Source organism: Oncorhynchus mykiss, chromosome 30 (assembly GCF_057628025.1).
Source record: "Oncorhynchus mykiss isolate SJ-2025 chromosome 30, ASM5762802v1, whole genome shotgun sequence".
Classification (NCBI taxonomy): Eukaryota; Metazoa; Chordata; class Actinopteri; order Salmoniformes; family Salmonidae; genus Oncorhynchus; species Oncorhynchus mykiss.
The window spans coordinates 13,272,749-13,292,500 of record NC_143051.1 but is presented as its reverse complement, the minus strand read 5'-3'; the positions used below and the strand labels follow the sequence as shown (position 1 = coordinate 13,292,500).

At 43.5% G+C, this 19,752-nt stretch overlaps 1 protein-coding gene and 1 long non-coding RNA gene across 2 annotated transcripts in view; one reads left to right on the top strand and one right to left on the bottom strand.

Moving 5' to 3' along the window:
- The window catches only part of LOC149970207 (uncharacterized), a 422,622-nt gene that overhangs the window by 40,141 nt on the left and 362,729 nt on the right, over window positions 1–19,752 (top strand). The gene's annotated exons all lie outside the window — the stretch shown is intronic.
- LOC110487938 (adhesion G protein-coupled receptor B2-like) overlaps window positions 1–19,752 on the bottom strand; it is a 201,777-nt gene that overhangs the window by 174,425 nt on the left and 7,600 nt on the right. Inside the window, exons 5-7 of the mRNA XM_090227428.1 lie at window positions 18,600–18,746; window positions 3,849–3,927; window positions 2,706–2,808 (exon numbers count right to left, since the gene is read on the bottom strand). Coding sequence (XP_090083554.1) covers window positions 2,706–2,808; window positions 3,849–3,927; window positions 18,600–18,746 — 329 coding nt within the window. The remainder of the gene's footprint in view (window positions 1–2,705; window positions 2,809–3,848; window positions 3,928–18,599; window positions 18,747–19,752) is intronic.

Below are 19,752 nucleotides of genomic sequence, written 5' to 3'. Positions count from 1 at the left end.
CAATGTGCTGTAAGGTCAACCAACCATCTACAGTGGTTCAATGTGCTGAAGGTCAACCAACCATCTACACTGGTTCAATGTGCTGTAAGGTCAACCAACCATCTACACTGGTTCAATGTGCTGAAGGTCAACCAACCATCTACAGTGGTTCAATGTGCTGTAAGGTCAACCAACCATCTACAGTGGTTCAATGTGCTGTAAGGTCAACCAACCATCTACAGTGGTTCAATGTGCTGTAAGGTCAACCAACCATCTACAGTGGTTCAATGTGCTGTAAGGTCAACCAACCGTCTACAGTAGTTCAATGTGCTGTAAGGTCAACCGTCTACAGTGGTTCAATGTGCTGTAAGGTCAACCAACCGTCTACAGTGGTTCAATGTGCTGTAAGGTCAACCAACCATCTACACTGGTTCAATGTGCTGAAGGTCAACCAACCATCTACACTGGTTCAATGTGCTGTAAGGTCAACCAACCGTCTACAGTGGTTCAATGTGCTGTAAGGTCAACCAACCATCTACACTGGTTCAATGTGCTGAAGGTCAACCAACCATCTACAGTGGTTCAATGTGCTGAAGGTCAACCAACCGTCTACAGTGGTTCAATGTGCTGTAAGGTCAACCAACCATCTACACTGGTTCAATGTGCTGTAAAGTCAACCGTCTACAGTGGTTCAATGTGCTGTAAGGTCAACCGTCTACAGTGGTTCAATGTGCTGTAAAGTCAACCGTCTACAGTGGTTCAATGTGCTGTAAGGTCAACCAACCGTCTACAGTGGCTCAATGTGCTGAAGGTCAACCAACCATCTACAGTGGTTCAATGTGCTGAAGGTCAACCAACCATCTACAGTGGTTCAATGTGCTGTAAGGTCAACCGTCTACAGTGGTTCAATGTGCTGTAAGGTCAACCAACCGTCTACAGTGGCTCAATGTGCTGAAGGTCAACCAACCATCTACACTGGTTCAATGTGCTGAAGGTCAACCAACCGTCTACAGTGGTTCAATGTGCTGAAGGTCAACCAACCATCTACAGTGGTTCAATGTGCTGAAGGTCAACCAACCATCTACAGTGGTTCAATGTGCTGTAAGGTCAACCAACCATCTACAGTGGTTCAATGTGCTGTAAGGTCAACCAACCATCTACAGTGGTTCAATGTGCTGTAAGGTCAACCAACCATCTACACTGGTTCAATGTGCTGTAAGGTCAACCAACCATCTACAGTGGTTCAATGTGCTGTAAGGTCAACCAACCATCTACACTGGTTCAATGTGCTGTAAGGTCAACCAACCATCTACAGTGGTTCAATGTGCTGTAAGGTCAACCAACCATCTACAGTGGTTCAATGTGCTGTAAGGTCAACCAACCGTCTACAGTGGTTCAATGTGCTGAAGGTCAACCAACCGTCTACAGTGGTTCAATGTGCTGTAAAGTCAACCGTCTACAGTGGTTCAATGTGCTGTAAAGTCAACCGTCTACAGTGGTTCAATGTGCTGTAAAGTCAACCGTCTACAGTAGTTCAATGTGCTGTAAGGTCAACCAACCATCTACAGTGGTTCAATGTGCTGTAAGGTCAACCGTCTACAGTGGCTCAATGTGCTGTAAGGTCAACCGTCTACAGTGGTTCAATGTGCTGTAAGGTCAACCAACCATCTACAGTGGTGCAATGTGCTGTAAGGTCAACCGTCTACAGTGGCTCAATGTGCTGTAAGGTCAACCGTCTACAGTGGCTCAATGTGCTGTAAGGTCAACCAACCGTCTACAGTGGTTCAATGTGCTGTAAGGTCAACCGTCTACAGTGGTTCAATGTGCTGAAAGGTCAACCGTCTACAGTGGCTCATTGTTGCAGGACAGTCTCTCATTAAACTCTCCAGTTCTGTTCTAATTGAAAAGCTACAGACAAGGATGTGAAGGACTACTGTAACACTCAGGCTGATTCACATCATTATAAGGCCATGACACATCATTATCAGGCTATGACACATCATTATAAGGCTATGACACATCATTATCAGGCTATGACACATCATTATAAGGCTATGACACATCATTATAAGGCTATGACACATCATTATACAGCTATGACACATCATTACAAGGCTATGACACATCATTATCAGGCTATGACACATCCTTTTCAGGCTATGACACATCATTATCAGGCTATGACACATTATTATAAGGCTATGACACATCATATGACAAATCATTATAAGGCTATGACACATCATTATCAGGCTATGGCACATCACAATAAGGCTATGACACATCATTACACGGCTATGACACATCACTATAAGGCTATGACACATCATTATAAGGCTACGCCACATCATTATCAGGCTATGACACATCATTACCAGGCTATGACACATCATTATACAGCTATGACACACCATTACAAGGCTATGACGCATCATTATCAGGCTATGACACATCATTATAAGGCTATGACACATCATTATCAGGCTATGACACATCATTTTCAGGCTATGACAAATAATTATAAGGCTATGACACATCATACGACAAATCATTATAAGGCTATGACACATCATTACCAGGCTATGACACATCATTACCAGGCTATGACACATCATTATCAGGCTATGACACATCATTACCAGGCTATGACACATCATTATAAGGCTATGACACATCATTATAAGGCTATGACACATCATTATCAGTCTATTCCATGTTATACTCACATTAAGCAGTGGGGACAGCTCCACAACCACCATGGGTTCACTGGGTTTGGGTTCTGGTCGGACCGTCACCGTCAGAATCTTAGAGTTGATCACAGCAGGGGCTCTAAAGAGAGAGAGAGAGAGAGGGAGAGTGAGGGAGAGTGAGAGAGAGAGCGAGAGAGAGAGAGAGAGAGAGAGAGAGAGAAAAGAGAGAGGGAGAGAGAGAGAGAGAGAGGGAGAGAGAGAGAGAGAGAGAGAGAGAGAGTGAGAGAGAGAGCGAGAGAGAGAGAGAGAGAGAGAGATTATGGAACTATGGGACCTGGTCAAAAGTAATATCACCAGACCTGAGTAATATCACCAGAATTGAGTAATATCACCAGACCTGAGTAATATCACCAGATCTGAGTAATATCACCAGATTTGAGTAATATCACCAGACCTGAGTAATATCACCAGACCTGAGTAATATCACCAGACCTGAGTAATATCACCAGATCTGAGTAATATCACCAGACCTGAGTAATATCACCAGACCTGAGTAATATCACCAGATCTGAGTAATATCACCAGTATCACCGGTTTGGCCGGTGTAGGCCGTCATTGAAAATAAGAAGGTATTCTTTAACTGACTTGCCTTCTTAAATAAAGGTTAAATAAAACATTTAAAAATGTAATACAAAAAATGGAGAATGGGAGCAAGGAATGAAGAGAGGAATAGCTGACAGAATAACATCTAGGGAGAAGATTACCAATAGAGAGGGAAGGTAGAAATCAAAAAGCAATGGATCTCCGGTCATTTCTCAGGCTTGATGGCTGTCGCACATCTTTAGTGATTGAAGTGTATAATTCCATATATAATCCTAATAACCATGACATGGAAAGCCCTGACACCAAAGCACTACCATCCGTTTGTCACCATAGCGTTAGGAAGGATCAGTCTGACCGGGATAGCTAAGCCCTCCTGAATGATAAACTCTTCCAAATTCTCCGGTAGTTCCCATATAATTGGATAAGCAGGAGTGGGGAATTCCAGGAAGTGCTAGCGGTAGAGGGATAATCTGCGATGGCAAGGTTTAAGGCTTTAGAGATGAAGAATGATGGATGAGAGAGAGATAAGCTAAATTAATTGCAAACCCTTTTTAATGGAATAGGAAACATATTTACTTGGGGGCAGGAAGGATGACTCCTAAGGTTCGATAAAGGATGGCTCCGATGACAAAATACGAGGTCTCCGTTTCTGTTTCTGAAAGACACAAACATAATAGTTATTAATATAAATTGAATTGAGGAAATACATGAGTGGTACTTATCCCACGCAGGCCCAAAGGCTACAGTCCAAACAGCAGATCACCTGTCCAGGAAGAAGGTTAAAGGTTCATATGTGTACACTGTATTCTAGTCGAGGCCTACTGTTCTATTCATACACTGTGTTTAATGTGCATAGGTAAAAGTACTTGAAAGTACTAGTTAAGTCGGGTTTTTTTTATCTGCACTTTACGTTACAATTTACATATTTGACAACTTTTACTTTTACTTCTCTACATTCCTGAAGAAAATAATGTACTTTTTACTCCATACATTTATCCTGACACCAACAAGTATTCATTACGTTTTGAATGCTTAGGAGAACAGGAATATGTTCTAATTCACACCCTTATCAAGAGAACATCCCTGGTCATCCCTACTGGCTCTGGTCTGCTGGACTCACTAAACAGAGAACATCCCTGGTCATCCCTACTGGCTGTGGTCTGCTGGACTCACTAAACAGAGAACATCCCTGGTCATCCCTACTGGCTGTGGTCTGCTGGACTCATTAAACAGAGAACATCCCTGGTCATCCCTACTGCTCTGGTCTGCTGGACTCACTAAACAGAGAACATCCCTGGTCATCCCTACTGCTCTGGTCTGCTGGACTCACTAAACAGAGAACATCCCTGGTCATCCCTACTGCTCTGGTCTGCTGGACTCACTAAACAGAGAACATCCCTGGTCATCCCTACTGCTCTGGTCTGCTGGACTCACTAAACAGAGAACATCCCTGGTCATCCCTACTGCTCTGGTCTGCTGGACTCACTAAACAGAGAACATCCCTGCTCATCCCTACTGCTCCGGACTGTTGGACTCACTAAACAGAGAACATCCCTGGTCATCCCTACTTCCTCTGGTCTGCTGGACTCACTAAACAGAGAACATCACTGGTCATCCCTACTGCTCTGTTTTGCTGGACTCACTAAACAGAGAACATCCCTGGTCATCCCTACTGCTCTGGTCTGCTGGACTCACTAAACAGAGAACATCCCTGGTCATCCCTACTGCTCTGGTCTGCTGGACTCACTAAATAGAGAACATCCCTGGTCATCCCTACTGCTCTGGTCTGCTGGACTCACTAAACAGAGAACATCCCTGGTCATCCCTACTGCTCTGGTCTGCTGGACTCACTAAACAGAGAACATCCCTGGTCATCCCTACTGCTCTGTTTTGCTGGACTCACTAAACAGAGAACATCACTGGTCATCCCTACTGCTCTGGTCTGTTGGACTCACTAAACAGAGAACATCATTGGTCATCCCTACTGCTCTGGTCTGCTGGACTCACTAAACAGAGAACATCCCTGGTCATCCCTACTGCTCTGGTCTGTTGGACTCACTAAACAGAGAACATCATTGGTCATCCCTACTGCTCCGGACTGTTGGACTCACTAAACAGAGAACATCCCTGGTCATCCCTACTGCTCTGTTTTGCTGGACTCACTAAACAGAGAACATCACTGGTCATCCCTACTGCTCTGGTCTGCTGGACTCACTAAACAGAGAACATCCCTGGTCATCCCTACTGCTCTGTCCTGCTGGACTCACTAAACAGAGAACATCCCTGGTCATCCCTACTGCTCTGTTTTGCTGGACTCACTAAACAGAGAACATCCCTGGTCATCCCTACTGCTCAGGACTGTTGGACTCACTAAACAGAGAACATCACTGGTCATCCCTACTGCTCTGGTCTGTTGGACTCACTAAACAGAGAACATCCCTGGTCATCCCTACTGCTTTGGTCTGTTGGACTAACTAAACAGAGAACATCACTGATCATCCCTACTGCTCTGTTTTGCTGGACTCACTAAACAGAGAACATCACTGGTCATCCCTACTGCCTCTGGTCTGTTGGACTCACTAAACAGAGAACATCACTGATCATCCCTACTGCTCTGTTCTGCTGGACTCACTAAACAGAGAACATCACTGGTCATCCCTACTGCTCTGGTCTGCTGGACTAAACACAAATGCTTTGTTTGTAAATGATGTGTGAGTGTTGGAGTTTGCCCCTGGAAATCCTTTAAAATACAAAATTGTACCATCTTGTTTGATTAATATAAATAATTTGAAATTGTTTATACTTTTACTTTTGATACTTAAGTATACTTAAAACCAAATACATTTAATGAAGTATAATTTTACTGGGTGACGTTCACTTTTACTTGAGTCATTTTCTATTAAAGTATCTTTACTCTTACTCAAGTTTGACAATTGGGTACATTTTCCACCACTGTCTATACACACCATCATATATAACTACTGTCTATACACACCATCATATATAACCACTGTCTATACACACCATCCTATATAACTACTGTCTATACACACCATCATATATAACTACTGTCTATACACACCATCATATATATTTACTGTCGATACACACCATCCTATATAACTGCAGTCTATACACACCATCATATTTAACTACTGTCTATACACACCATCATATATAACTACTGTCTATACACACCACCATATATAACCACTGTATATACTAGAGGTCGACCGATTATGATTTTTCAACGCCGATACCGAAACCTATTATTGGAGGACCAAAAAAAGCCGATACCGAATCATCAGCCAATTTTTTAAAAATTATTTGTAATAATGACAATTACAACAATAATGAAAACTTATTTTAACTTAATATAATACATCAATAAAACCAATTTAGCCTCAAATAAATAATGAAACATGTTCAGTTTGGTTTAAATAATGCAAAAACAAAGTGTTGGAGAAGAAAGTAAAAATGCAATATGTGCCATGTAAGAAAGCTAACGTTTAAGTTCCTTGATCAGAACATGTGAACATATGAAAGCTGGTGGTTCCTTTTAACATGAGTCTTCAATATTCCCAGGTAAGAAGTTTTAGGTTGTAGTTATTATAGAAATTATAGGACTTTTCTCTCTATACCATTTGTATTTCATATACCTTTGACTACTGGATGTTCTTATAGGCAGTTTAGTATTGCCAGTGTAACAGTATAGCTTCCATCCCTCTCCTCACTCCTCCCTGGGCTCGAACTAGGAACACAACGGCAACAGACACCATCGAAGCAGCGTTACCCATACAGAGCAAGGGGAACAACTACTCCAAGTCTCAGAGCGAGTGACGTTTGAAACGCTATTAGCACGCACCCCGCTAACTAGCTAGCCATTTCACATTGGTTACACCAGCCTAATCTCGGGAGTTGATAGGCTTGAAGTCATAAACAGCAGAGCTGCTGGCAAACGCACGAAAGTGCTGTTTGAATGAATGCTTATGAGCCTGCTGGTGCCTTCCATCGCTCAGTCAGATAGCTCTATAAAATCATAGACTTAGTTATAACATGATAACACACAGAAATACGAGCCTTAGGTCATTAATATGGTCGAATCCGGAAACTATCATTTCGAAAAAAAGACGTTTATTCTTTCAGTTTAATACGGAACCATTCCGTATTTTATCTAACGGGTGGCATCCATAAGTCTAAATATTCCTGTTACATTGCACAACCTTCAATGTTATGTCATATTTACGTAAAATTCGGGCAAATTAGGCGGCACAAACTCTTTCATATACACTGACTCTACGTGCAATGAATGCAAGAGAAGTGACACAATTGCACCTGGTTAATATTGCCTGCTAACCTGGATTTCTTTTAGCTAAATATGCAGGTTTAAAAATAGATACTTCTGTGTATTGATTATAAGAAAGGCATTGATGTTTATGGTTAGGTACACATTGGAGCAACAATATGCACCGCATCGATTACATGCAACGCAGGACACGCTAGATAAACTAGTAATATCATCAACCATGTGTAGTTAACTAGTGATTATGATTGATTGATTGATTGATTGTTTTATATATGATAGGTTTAATGCTAATTAGCAACTTACCTTGGCTCCTCGTGGAGTGCAATGAAAGGCAGGTGGTTAGAGCGTTGGACTAGTTAACTGTAAGTTTGCAAGATTGAATCCCCCGAGCTGACAAGGTAAAAATCTATCGTTCTGTCCCTGAACGAGGAAGTTAAGTTCCTAGGCCGTCATTGAAAATAAGAATGTGTTCTTAACTGACTTGCCTAGTTAAATAAAGGTTCAATAAAGATTAAATAAAGGTTAAATAAATAATAAATAAAGGTTAAATAAAGGTGTAGAAAGAAATTATAATCGGTGTCCAAAAATACCAAATTCCGATTGTTATGAAAACTTGAAATCAGCCCTAATTATATAACTACTGCCTATACACACCATCCTATATAACTACTGTCTACACACACCATCCTATATAACTACTGTCTATGCACACCGTCCTATATAACTACTGTCTATACACACCATCCTATATAACTACTGTCTATACACACCATCATATATAACCACTGTCTATACACACCATCCTATATAACTACTGTCTACACACACCATCCTATATAACTACTGTCTATACACACCGTCCTATATAACTACTACCTACACACACCATCCTATATAACTACTGTCTATACACACCGTCCTATATAACTACTGTCTATACACACCATCCTATATAACTACTGTCTACACACACCATCCTATATAACTACTGTCTATACACACCGTCCTATATAACTACTGTCTATACACCGTCCTATATAACTACTGTCTATACACACCGTCCTATATAACTACTGTCTACACACACACCATCCTATATAACTACTGTCTATACACACCGTCCTATATAACTACTGTCTATACACACCATCATATATAACTACTGCTGTACACACATTTTCTATTCATATACTGTCCATAATGTCTACACACACCATCCCATGAAAATGAACTCAGCAAAAAAATAAACATCCTCTCACTGTCTGCTGCATATATTGTCAGCAAACTTAACAAGTGTAAATATTTGCATGAACATAACAAGATTCAACAACTGAGACATAAACTGAACAAGTTCCAAAGACATGTGACTAACAGAATTGGAATAATGTGTCTGTTACGGTTTTCTTCTGGTGAAAGAGAGGCGGACCAAAATGCAGCGTGGTTATTTATAAACATCTTTAATAGAGATGATAACTTGAACAATGTATAATACAAAATAAGAAAACGTGGAAAACCGAAAACAGTCCTAACTGGTGCAAAACACAGAGACAGGAACAATCACCTACGAAATACCCAAAGAATATGGCTGCCTAAATATGGTTCCCAATCAGAGACAACGATAAACACCTGCCTCTGATTGAGAACCACTCTAGGCAACCATAGACTTTCCTAGACAACTCTACTAAACACAACCCCATAAATCTAATAAACCCCTAGACAAGACAAGACACATAAATCACCCATGTCACACCCTGGCATGACCAAAATAATAAAGAAAACACAAAATACTAAGGCCAGGGCGTGACAGTGTCCCTGAACAAGGGGGGGGGGGGGGGGGGGGGGTTCAAACTCAAAAGTAACAGTCAGTATCTGGTGTGGCCACCAGCTGCATTAAGTATTGCACTGCATCTTCTCCTCGTGGACTGCACCAGATTTGCCAATTCTTGCTGTGAGATGTTACCCCACTCTTCCACCAAGGCACCTGCCAGTTCCCGGACATTTCTGGGGGGGAATGGCCCTAGGCCTCACCCTCACCCTCCGATCCAACAGGTCCCAGATGTGCTCAATGGGATTGAGATTCAGGCTCTTTGCTGGTCATGGCAGAACACTGACATTCCTGTCTTGCAGGAAATCACGCACATATTGAGCAGTATGACTGGTGGCATTGTCATGCTGGAGGGTCATGTCAGGATGAACCTGCAGAAAGGGTACCACATGAGGGAGGAGGATGTCTTCCCTGTAACGCACAGCATTGAAATTGCCTGCAATGACAACAAGCTCAGTCGGATGATGATGTGACACACCGCCCCAGACCATGACAGACTCTCCACCTCCAAATCGATCCCGCTCCAGGGTACAGGTCTCAGTGTAACGCTCATTCCTTCGACGATAAACGCGAATCCGACCATGACACCTGGTGAGACAAAACCGCGGCTCGTCAGTGAAGAGCACTTTTTGCCAGTCCTGTCTGGTCCAGAGATGGAGGGTTTGTGCCCATAGGCGACGTTGTTGCCGGTGATGTCTGGTGAGGACCTGCCTTACAACAGGCCTACAAGCCCTCAGTCCAGCCTCTCTCAGCCTATTGCGCACAGTCTGAGCACTGATGGAGGGATTGTGCATTCCTGGTGCAACTCTGGCAGTTGTTGTTGCCCTCCGAGAATCTGTTCCGCAGGTGTGATGTTGTTACATGTGGCCTGCCACTGCGAGGACGATCAGCTGTCCGTCCTGTCTCCCTGTAGCTTTTTCTTAGGCGTCTCACAGTACGGACATTGCAATTTATTGCCCTGGCCACATCTGCAGTCCTCATGCCTCCTTGCAGTATGCCTAAGGCACGTTCACGCAGATGAGCAGGGACCCCAGGCATCTTTCTTTTGGTGTTTTTCAGAGTCAGTAGAAAGGCCTCTTTAGTGTCCTAAGTTTTCATAACTGTGACCTTAATTGCCTACCATTTGTAAACTGTTAGTGTCTTAAAGACCGTTCCACAGGTGCATGTTCATTAATTATGGTTCATTGAACACGCATGGGAAACAGTGTTGAAACCCTTTACAATGAAGCTCTGTGAAGTTATCTGGATTTTTACAAATTATCTTTTTTTGCTGAGTTCATATGTATATTCCGGACTCTGACATTGCTCATTTCTTAGTTCCTTTCTTTTAATGTTGGGATTTGTGTGCATTGTTTTTGTATTGTCAGGTATTACTACACTGTTGACGTTAGGAACATAAGCATTCCGCTACACCTATGACTGCATCTGCTAAATATGTGTACGTGACCATTACAATTTGATATGAAGTTAAAGGTTCACCAACCAGCTGAGAGGAATTGAAAACCAAAGATAGAGATTGACATTTAGACGTGAAAGGGGAAAGATAAATAGCCTCTTGTACTGAGACCACATGTCATTCTCCCCTCATCCGTCTAGACTTCCTTCCTCCTCAACCCTCTCTTTCCATTTCCAACTGCCTCCTTGCTTTTCCTTTTCAAAACTGTTTTCTCCAATTTCTTTGTTCCCTCGCTATTCAATTCAATTCAGTTCAATTGAAGGAGCTTTATTGGAATGAGAAACATGTTTACATTACCAAAGCACGTATTTTACCCCTTCATCCCTTTCAACAGGCCAAAGACTCTCTTTCTACTCAACAGGCCAAAGACTCTCTTTCTACTCAACAGGCCAAAGACTCTCTTTCTACTCAACAGGCCAAAGACTCTCTTTCTACTCAACAGGCCAAAGACTCTCTTTCTACTCAACAGGCCAAAGACTCTCTTTCTACTCAACAGGCCAAAGACTCTCTTTCTACTCAACAGGCCAAATACTATCTTTCTACTCAACAGGCCAAATACTCTCTTTCTACTCAACAGGCCAAAGACTCTCTTTCTACTCAACAGGCCAAAGACTCTCTTTCTACTCAACAGGCCAAAGACTCTCTTTCTACTCAACAGGCCAAAGACTCTCTTTCTACTCTGTGCTTCCTCTGCTTCCCCCTTCTATTTCTCTCCATCCATCCCTCTCTCCCTGGAGCAGTGTGTTGCAGAGAGTTGATCTCTCCCAGAAAGAGGTCGTCTGGAGAGAAGGAAGGTTGGTAGGGATTGAGGAGGGGGGAAAGGAGTCAGGGAAGCAAGGATGGAGGAGTGAGGGAGGGAGTAGAAAGGAAAATAAAGGAGGGAAAATACTCAGGCACACGGGATGAGTCATCCAAAATCTAACAGAGAGAGAGAGCGAGAGAGCGAGAGAGAGAGAGAGAGAGAGAGAGAGAGAGAGAGATGATCAAAGTCAATGACGAAGAGCAGTCACTGTGATGGATCCTAATTGAAGGCAGTGTGCATGAACATGCAAATGAGATGCCCCGTTATATTGTGGATGAAAGTGTCTGGGTGAGAGCGAGGGGTGACACTCCTACACTTGACCAGACCACAAACTCATTACAGACATCCTGATTGAGACCAGAAGTCCATTCAGTCACCCAAACTTTAATCAATACATCTTCCTCTAATATAATTTGGTCACCCCATTATTTTTAAAGTGTTTAAATGAGTGTTGGCTAATCGTTAGCTAACGTGTAAATGAGTGTTTGCTAACCATTAACTAGAGTTTAAATGAGTGTTGGCTAACCGTTAGCTAGCGTGTAAATGAGTCTTTGCTAACCATTAACTAGCGTTTAAATGAGTGTTGGCTAACCGTTAGCTAGCGTTTAAAAGAGTCTTTGCTAACCATTAACTAGAGTTTAAATGAGTGTTGGCTAACCGTTAGCTAGCGTTTAAAAGAGTCTTTGCTAACCATAAACTAGAGTTTAAATGAGTGTTGGCTAACCGTTAGCTAGCGTGTAAATGAGTCTTTGCTAACCATTAACTAGAGTTTAAATGAGTGTTGGCTAACCGTTAGCTAGCGTTTAAATGAGTCTTTGCTAACCATTAACTAGAGTTTAAATGAGTGTTGGCTAACCGTTAGCTAGCGTGTAAATTAGTCTTTGCTAACCATTAACTAGAGTTTAAATGAGTGTTGGCTAACCGTTAGCTAGCGTTTAAATGAGTGTTAGCTAACCGTTAGCTGCCAACTGAAATAGAAAATGACTAAACGTGATCTTGAGACTGGCCTATCACACTAGAGCGTATACAGATTGAGATGCCGCTCTATACACATCCATGAAAGCCAGTTATATCTAAGATATTGGCAAAATGCCATTGATATCCGTTGCAGATGTACGTTAAGGGTCAACGGTGTAATAGGTTGTGTTTTAGTACTGTGTATAAATGAATAGACCATGTCATGTATCCATTTCTTTATTAAGCCCTGACCTTCTGGGCTGTCATTGGATCATTGTGTCTTATGAGGTTGAATGGGAATGTGTGTGTGTGTGTGTGTGTGTCATAGAACTAGTGCATGGATCTACAGTATCTGTGTATATGCCGTCTAGGAGTGTCCTAACCAGTCTATACCTCTGGGTCAGTGTCATCTTATGGATCAGTGAACAAGCCAGGCATTGGGCTGTGGAGCGAGTCATGAGCCTATCATTGGCCAGTGTGTGGTGTTTGTTTTGTGTGTGTGTGTGTGCGTGTGTGTGTGTGTGTGTGTGTGTGTGTGTGTGTGTGTGTGTGTGTGTGTGTGTGTATAAACTAATGCGAATGTGTGCAATTCTCAATCCTATTGAGCCTATCAGTGGGACTGTCTGTGGGAGAATGGCTTTGGTAACAGGTTAAATGAACCAAACACTTTGATAAACATCAGATCACTGGTCACAATGAGCTCTCTGCACTGCCAGTCAATGGAGCCACTGACCTCCAACCGCTACAATTCTTTAGTCATGACTGTGACTATGGGGGGAGACACAGAGGGAGAGAAAGGCTCTGTCAGGGAGTGTGAGTGTGAGTGTGAGAGAGAGAGAGAGAGAGAGAGAGAGAGAGAGAGAGAGAGAGGGGAGTGAGGGAGAGGGGGGATGAGGGAGAGAGGGGATGAAGGAGAGAGAGGGGATGAGGGAGAGAGAGAGAGGGTGCGGCAGAGAGAGAGGGGATGAGGGAGAGAGAGGGGGGATGAGGGAGAGAGAGGGGATAAGGGAGACAGAGAGGGAATGAGGGAGAGAGAGAGGGGATGAAGGAGAGAGAAAAGGGATGAGGGAGAGAGAGAGGGAATGAGGGAGAGAGAGAGGGGATGAGGGAGAGAGTGGGTGTGGCAGAGAGAGAGGGTGAGGGAGAGAGAAAATGGATGAGGGAGAGAGAGGGGATGAGGGAGAGAGAGAGAGGGGATGAAGGAGAGAGTGAGGGATGAGGGAGAGAGAGGGGGGATGAGGGAGAGAGAGGTGATGAGGGAGAGAGAGAGAGAGAGGGGGATGCAGGAGAGAGAGAGAGAGAGGGGATGAAGGAGAGAGATTGAGGGATGAGGGAGAGAGAGAGGGGATGAGGGAGAGAGAGTGGATACGGGAGAGAGAGAGGGAATGAGGGAGATATAGGGGATGAGGGAGAGAGAGAGTGGGGATGAAGGAGAGAGAGGGGGGATGAGTGAGAGAGTGAGGGATGAGTGAGAGAGAGGGGGGATGAGGGAGAGAGTGAGGTATGAGGGAGATACAGGGGATGAGGGAGAGAGAGAGTGGGGATGAAGGAGAGAGAGAGGGGATTAGTGAGAGAGTGAGGGATGAGGGAGAGAGAGAGGGGATGAGGGAGAGAGAGAGGGGATGAGGGAGAGAGAGAGGGGATGAGGGAGAAAGTGAGGGGATGAGGGAGATAGAGAGGGGATGAGAGAGAGAGGGTGTGGCAGAGAGAGAGCCAATGAGGGTATGAGAGAGGGGATGAGGGAGAGACAAGGGATGAGGGAGAGAGAGGGGATGAGGGAGAGAGAGGGTGCGGCAGAGAGAGAGGGGAGGAAGGAGAGAGCGAGAAAGAGAGGCAGATAGAGAGAGAGGGTGAGAGTAGGAGAGTAGGAGAGAGCCAGAGAGTGAGAGAGAGATGAAGAGAGAGATAGTGAGTGAGAGAGTGAGAGAGAGATAAAGAGAGATAGTGAGAGAGAGAGATAAAGAGAGAGATAGTGAGTGAGAGAGAGTGAGAGAGAGAATAGCTGTGTCCTCAGAGCCAGACAGAGACGCCAGACACCGTCTGACACCAGGCTAACCTTTCATGGGGATGACAGGGGGCACACAGAAAGTCAGTGTGTGTGTGTGTACTTTCCTGTGGGGCCTGTGTTATTATAGAGGTCAGGATCAGCAACAGAGACATACTAATCTCTTTCTCTATGTCTCCTTATTTCTCTCTATCTCTGTCTATCTATCTATCTATCTTTCAGAAAGTATTCAGACCTCTTTTTCCACATTTTGTTACATTACAACCTTTTTCTAAAATTGATTAATTAAATAGTTTTTTTTTCCTCTCATCAATCTACACACAATAAACTCTGCTTTTTAGAAATATTTGCTAATTTATAAAATCTTTGAAACTGAAATCTAGAATTTGAACACGTTTTCAGACCCTTTACTCAGTACTTAGCTGAAGCGCATTTGGCAACAATTACAGCATCGAGTCGTCTATGATGCTACAAGCTTGGCACATCTGCATTTGGGGAGTTTCTCCCATTCTTCTCTGCAGATTCTTTCAAGCTCTGTCAGGTTGGATGGGGAGCGTTGCTTCACAGCTACTTTAAGGTCTCTCCAGAGATGTAAGATCGGGTTCAAGTCTGGGCTCTGGCTGGGCCACTCAAGGACATTCCGAGACTTGTCCTGAAGCCACTCTTGCGTTGTCATGGCTGGGTGCTCAGGGTTGATGTCCTGTTGGAAGGTGAATCTTCGCTGAGGTCCTAAGCGCTTTTCATCAAGGATCTCTCTGTACTTTGATCCATTCATCTTTGCCTTAATCCTGACCAGTCTCCCTGCCGCTGAAAAACATCCCCACAGGACGATGCTGCCACCACCATGCTTCACCGTAGGGATGGTGCCAGGTTTCCTCCAGACGTGACGCTTGGCATTCAGGCCAAAGAGTTGAATCTCATGCTGCAGAGATGGTTGTCCTTCTGGAAGCTTCTCCCATCTCCACAGAGGAACTCTGAGCTCTGTCAGAGTGACCATCAGCTCTTTGGTCACCTCCCCGACCAAGGCCCTTCTCCCCCGATGGCTCAGTCTGGCGGGGCGGCCAGCTCTAGGAAGAGTCTTGGGACCTTCAATGCTGCAGAAATGTTTTTGGTACCCTTCCCCAGATCTGTGCCTTGACACAATCCTGTCTCGGACCTCTACGGACAATTCCTTTGACCTCATTGCTTAGTTTTTGCTCTGACATGCACTGTCAACTGTGTGACCTAATTTAGACAGGTGTGTGCCTTTCCAAATCATGACCAATTAAGTTGTAGAAGCATCTCAAGGATTATCATATCTATCTATCTATCTATCTATCTATCTATCTATCTATCTATCTATCTATCTATCTATCTATCTATCTATCTATCTATCTATCTATCTATCTATCTATCTATCTACCTACCTACCTACCTACCTACCTACCTACCTACCTACCTACCTACCTACCTCTCTGCAAAGTATTGCATGGGAATATTAGCCTAATCGCTAGAAAATACTTAGATTTTGGACATTTGAAAAGGTCCTGAGGATGGCCACTGCTCAGAGCACTGCGCCACCACAGTCCACAATGCACTGCTCAGAGAACTGCGCCACCACAGTCCACAATGCACTGCTCAGAGAACTGCGCACCACAGTTCACAATGCATTTCTCAGAGCACTGCGCCACCACAGTTCACAATGCATTGCTCAGAGCACTGCACCACCACAGTTCACAATGCATTGCTCAGAGCACTGCACCACCACAGTCCACAATGCATTGCTCAGAGCACTGCGCCACCACAGTCCACAATGCACTGCTCTCAGAGCACTGCGCCACCACAGTTCACAATGCACTGCTCAGAGCACTGCGCCACCACAGTTCACAATGCATTGCTCAGAGCACTGCGCCACCACAGTTCACAATGCATTGCTCAGAGCACTGCACCACCACAGTCCACAATGCATTGCTCAGAGCACTGCGCCACCACAGTCCACAATGCACTGCTCTCAGAGCACTGCGCCACCACAGTTCACAATGCACTGCTCAGAGCACTGCGCCACCACAGTTCACAATGCATTGCTCAGAGCACTGCGCCACCACAGTTCACAATGCATTGCTCAGAGCACTGCGCCACCACAGTTCACAATGCATTGCTCAGAACACTGCGCCACCACAGTTCACAATGCATTGCTCAGAGCACTGCGCCACCACAGTTCACAATGCATTGCTCAGAGCACTGCGCCACCACAGTTCACAATGCATTGCTCAGAGCACTGCGCCACCACAGTTCACAATGCATTGCTCAGAGCACTGCGCCACCACAGTTCACAATGCATTGCTCAGAGCACTGCGTCACCACAGTTCACAATGCACTGCTCAGAGCACTGCGCCACCACAGTTCACAATGCACTAGCAAGGCTACTTGATGGTAATAGCGAGTCTTTATAAATTATTTCATTTTAAGCCTTCCCCAAACCATAGCCCTAACCTTAACCACACGGAATGAATGGCTAAACTGTTAACCTTTGAGTTGTTTCTGTTTTAACCCTGTAACCATGTGGAATGAACCCTTTAACCAAGTGGAATAAACCCTTTAACCAAGTGGAATAAACCCTTTAACCATGTGGAATGAACCCTTTAACCAAGTGGAATAAACCCTTTAACCATGTGGAATAAACCCTTTAACCATGTGGAATGAACCCTTTAACCAAGTGGAATGAACCCTTTAACTATGTGGAATGAACCCTTTAACCATGTGGAATGAACCCTTTAACCATGTGGAATGAACCCTTTAACCAAGTGGAATGAACCCTTTAACCAAGTGGAATAAACCCTTTAACCATGTGGAATAAACCCTTTAACCATGTGGAATGAACCCTTTAACCAAGTGGAATAAACCCTTTAACCATGTGGAATGAACCCTTTAACCAAGTGGAATAAACCCTTTAACCATGTGGAATGAACCCTTTAACCATGTGGAATGAACCCTTTAACCAAGTGGAATAAACCCTTTAACCAAGTGGAATAAACCCTTTAACCATGTGGAATAAACCCTTTAACCATGTGGAATGAACCCTTTAACCAAGTGTAATGAACCCTTTAACCAAGTGGAATAAACCCTTTAACCATGTGGAATAAACCCTTTAACCATGTGGAATGAACCCTTTAACCAAGTGGAATGAACCCTTTAACCAAGTGGAATTAATGTCAAAAAAAGACGTTCATCCTTAATACTTGGAATTTCGAAGGGATTTCCTGAGGGGAATACAGTCAAACGACTGTAAGATGTGCAGATCAATTTGAAGTGGCGTTCAAAGTAGGACGTGAGACAATTGTTCCATGATAAACGTAAGGGAAAATCAACAAGGGGCTATCTATGCGTTCTATGGAAAATAATGAACGTCGTGGAAGGTGTGTTCCATGACGCGCTAGCAGAGTGGAACTGACCTTCCACAGAGTTGCATTATTTTACAGAAAACACATAGAGCCCCGAGTTGATCATCCCTTTTATACAATAGCTATAATTGAACACATTTGCCGGTAGAAATGTGTTCAACATCCACTGAAGAAACTAGCAGGTTTATTAGATACTAGATAGCCAGTATACTAGACCTTTGCTTTCAAAAGCAGCTCAAACCTACAACATGTAACAAATGAACTATAGCCATTGAATTCTACCATGCAAATATACTGTGCGCTATAGGGAAATAATGCATGCCCTAGAATGCCCTTCAAGCCAATCAGAAACTAATATTCAATAAGGTGATGGGTCTGGGTCAACCTGTTACACATCAGGCTTTCTCTGTTCAGAGGTTAAAGTTATGATCACCTGAATTATTCACCTTGTGAGGACATCTTGACATCAGTGTGGTGAGGTCAGGGGAAGTCTTTACAGGATGTATGAAGCCATATTTCACTATGAGGCATGTGATTATGATGATGATGATGAAGATGCTGTCATGATGATGAGATGATGATGAAGACCATCTTACCTTCAGAGGTTAGGGTGAAGACCTCTTTGGGGATGTAGAGTTTGTCTTCGGCGGAACGAGCCCAGTCCTTCATTCCCCTCCTGCCCTTCATGGGGAAGTTGATGTCACTGGAGACCGCTGTCACGGGCTCTCGCTGTATTGTAATCACTATGGAGACAAAACATATCATTATCTCTATGGAGACAAAACACATCGTTATCTCTATGGAGACAAAACATATCATTATCTCTATGGAGACAAAACATATCATTATCTCTATGGAGACAAAACATATTGTTATCACTATGGAGATAAAACATATCGTTATCTATATGGAGAAAAATAAAATCATGAGTTGACGAACACCCAAAATAGGTAGAGAGGTGCTGACTAATGGAAAGGCAAACTTATTTGAGTTATGATTGCTGACAATTGGGAGTGTTGAGGATAAGACTGCAAAAATGCTGTTACATTTCCCCAAGATATCCAGAGGGAATAAGATAACCACAGGGAATAACCCATTTCAGTCTATAGTAAGCCCTGTCTAAGCCGGGGGGTTACTACTAATCTATATGGAATTGTTTTAAGAAGGTCATACCAAGGATCATTTTGTTATTTGATTTTCAATTTTAAGACCCCTTGAAGTATAAAAAATGATTTGATGTGGAAATTGGATTTGGGTTTACTGCTATTAACTCATACAAACTCATTGAATAACAAATTCACTTCATGAAACAACAACAGTCCCAACCCCAAAAAATTGAAAGGAAGATTTTTAGGAAGTGTCTGTCCTATATCTGCGAGAAAAAAGAAAGTTAACCCCATATTTTGGGCACTAAACAGTCTCCATATATACAGTACTTCCATTCATTTTTTCAACTGGTACCGGGGGACCTTCAGAGGAGTATTGTGAGGCCTGTGGATGTCCTATAGCAAAACAACCATCATGGGCGTGTTCATGAGAATCTCACCTTTCCCTCATATTAGTGTGTAGCCAAAACTGTTCGGACGCTACAGAAGTTGTCAGATCGTCTGAATCGACTTCAGACGAGTCCTAAGACGCTTGTAGAGGTTGTAGAGCAAAACGGAGAACACCATTTTGTGAGAAGACTGATTTTCGGGATGGTCTGACACACACTGTGCTAGCTCTGTCACCTTTCACAGCAGATGAGGA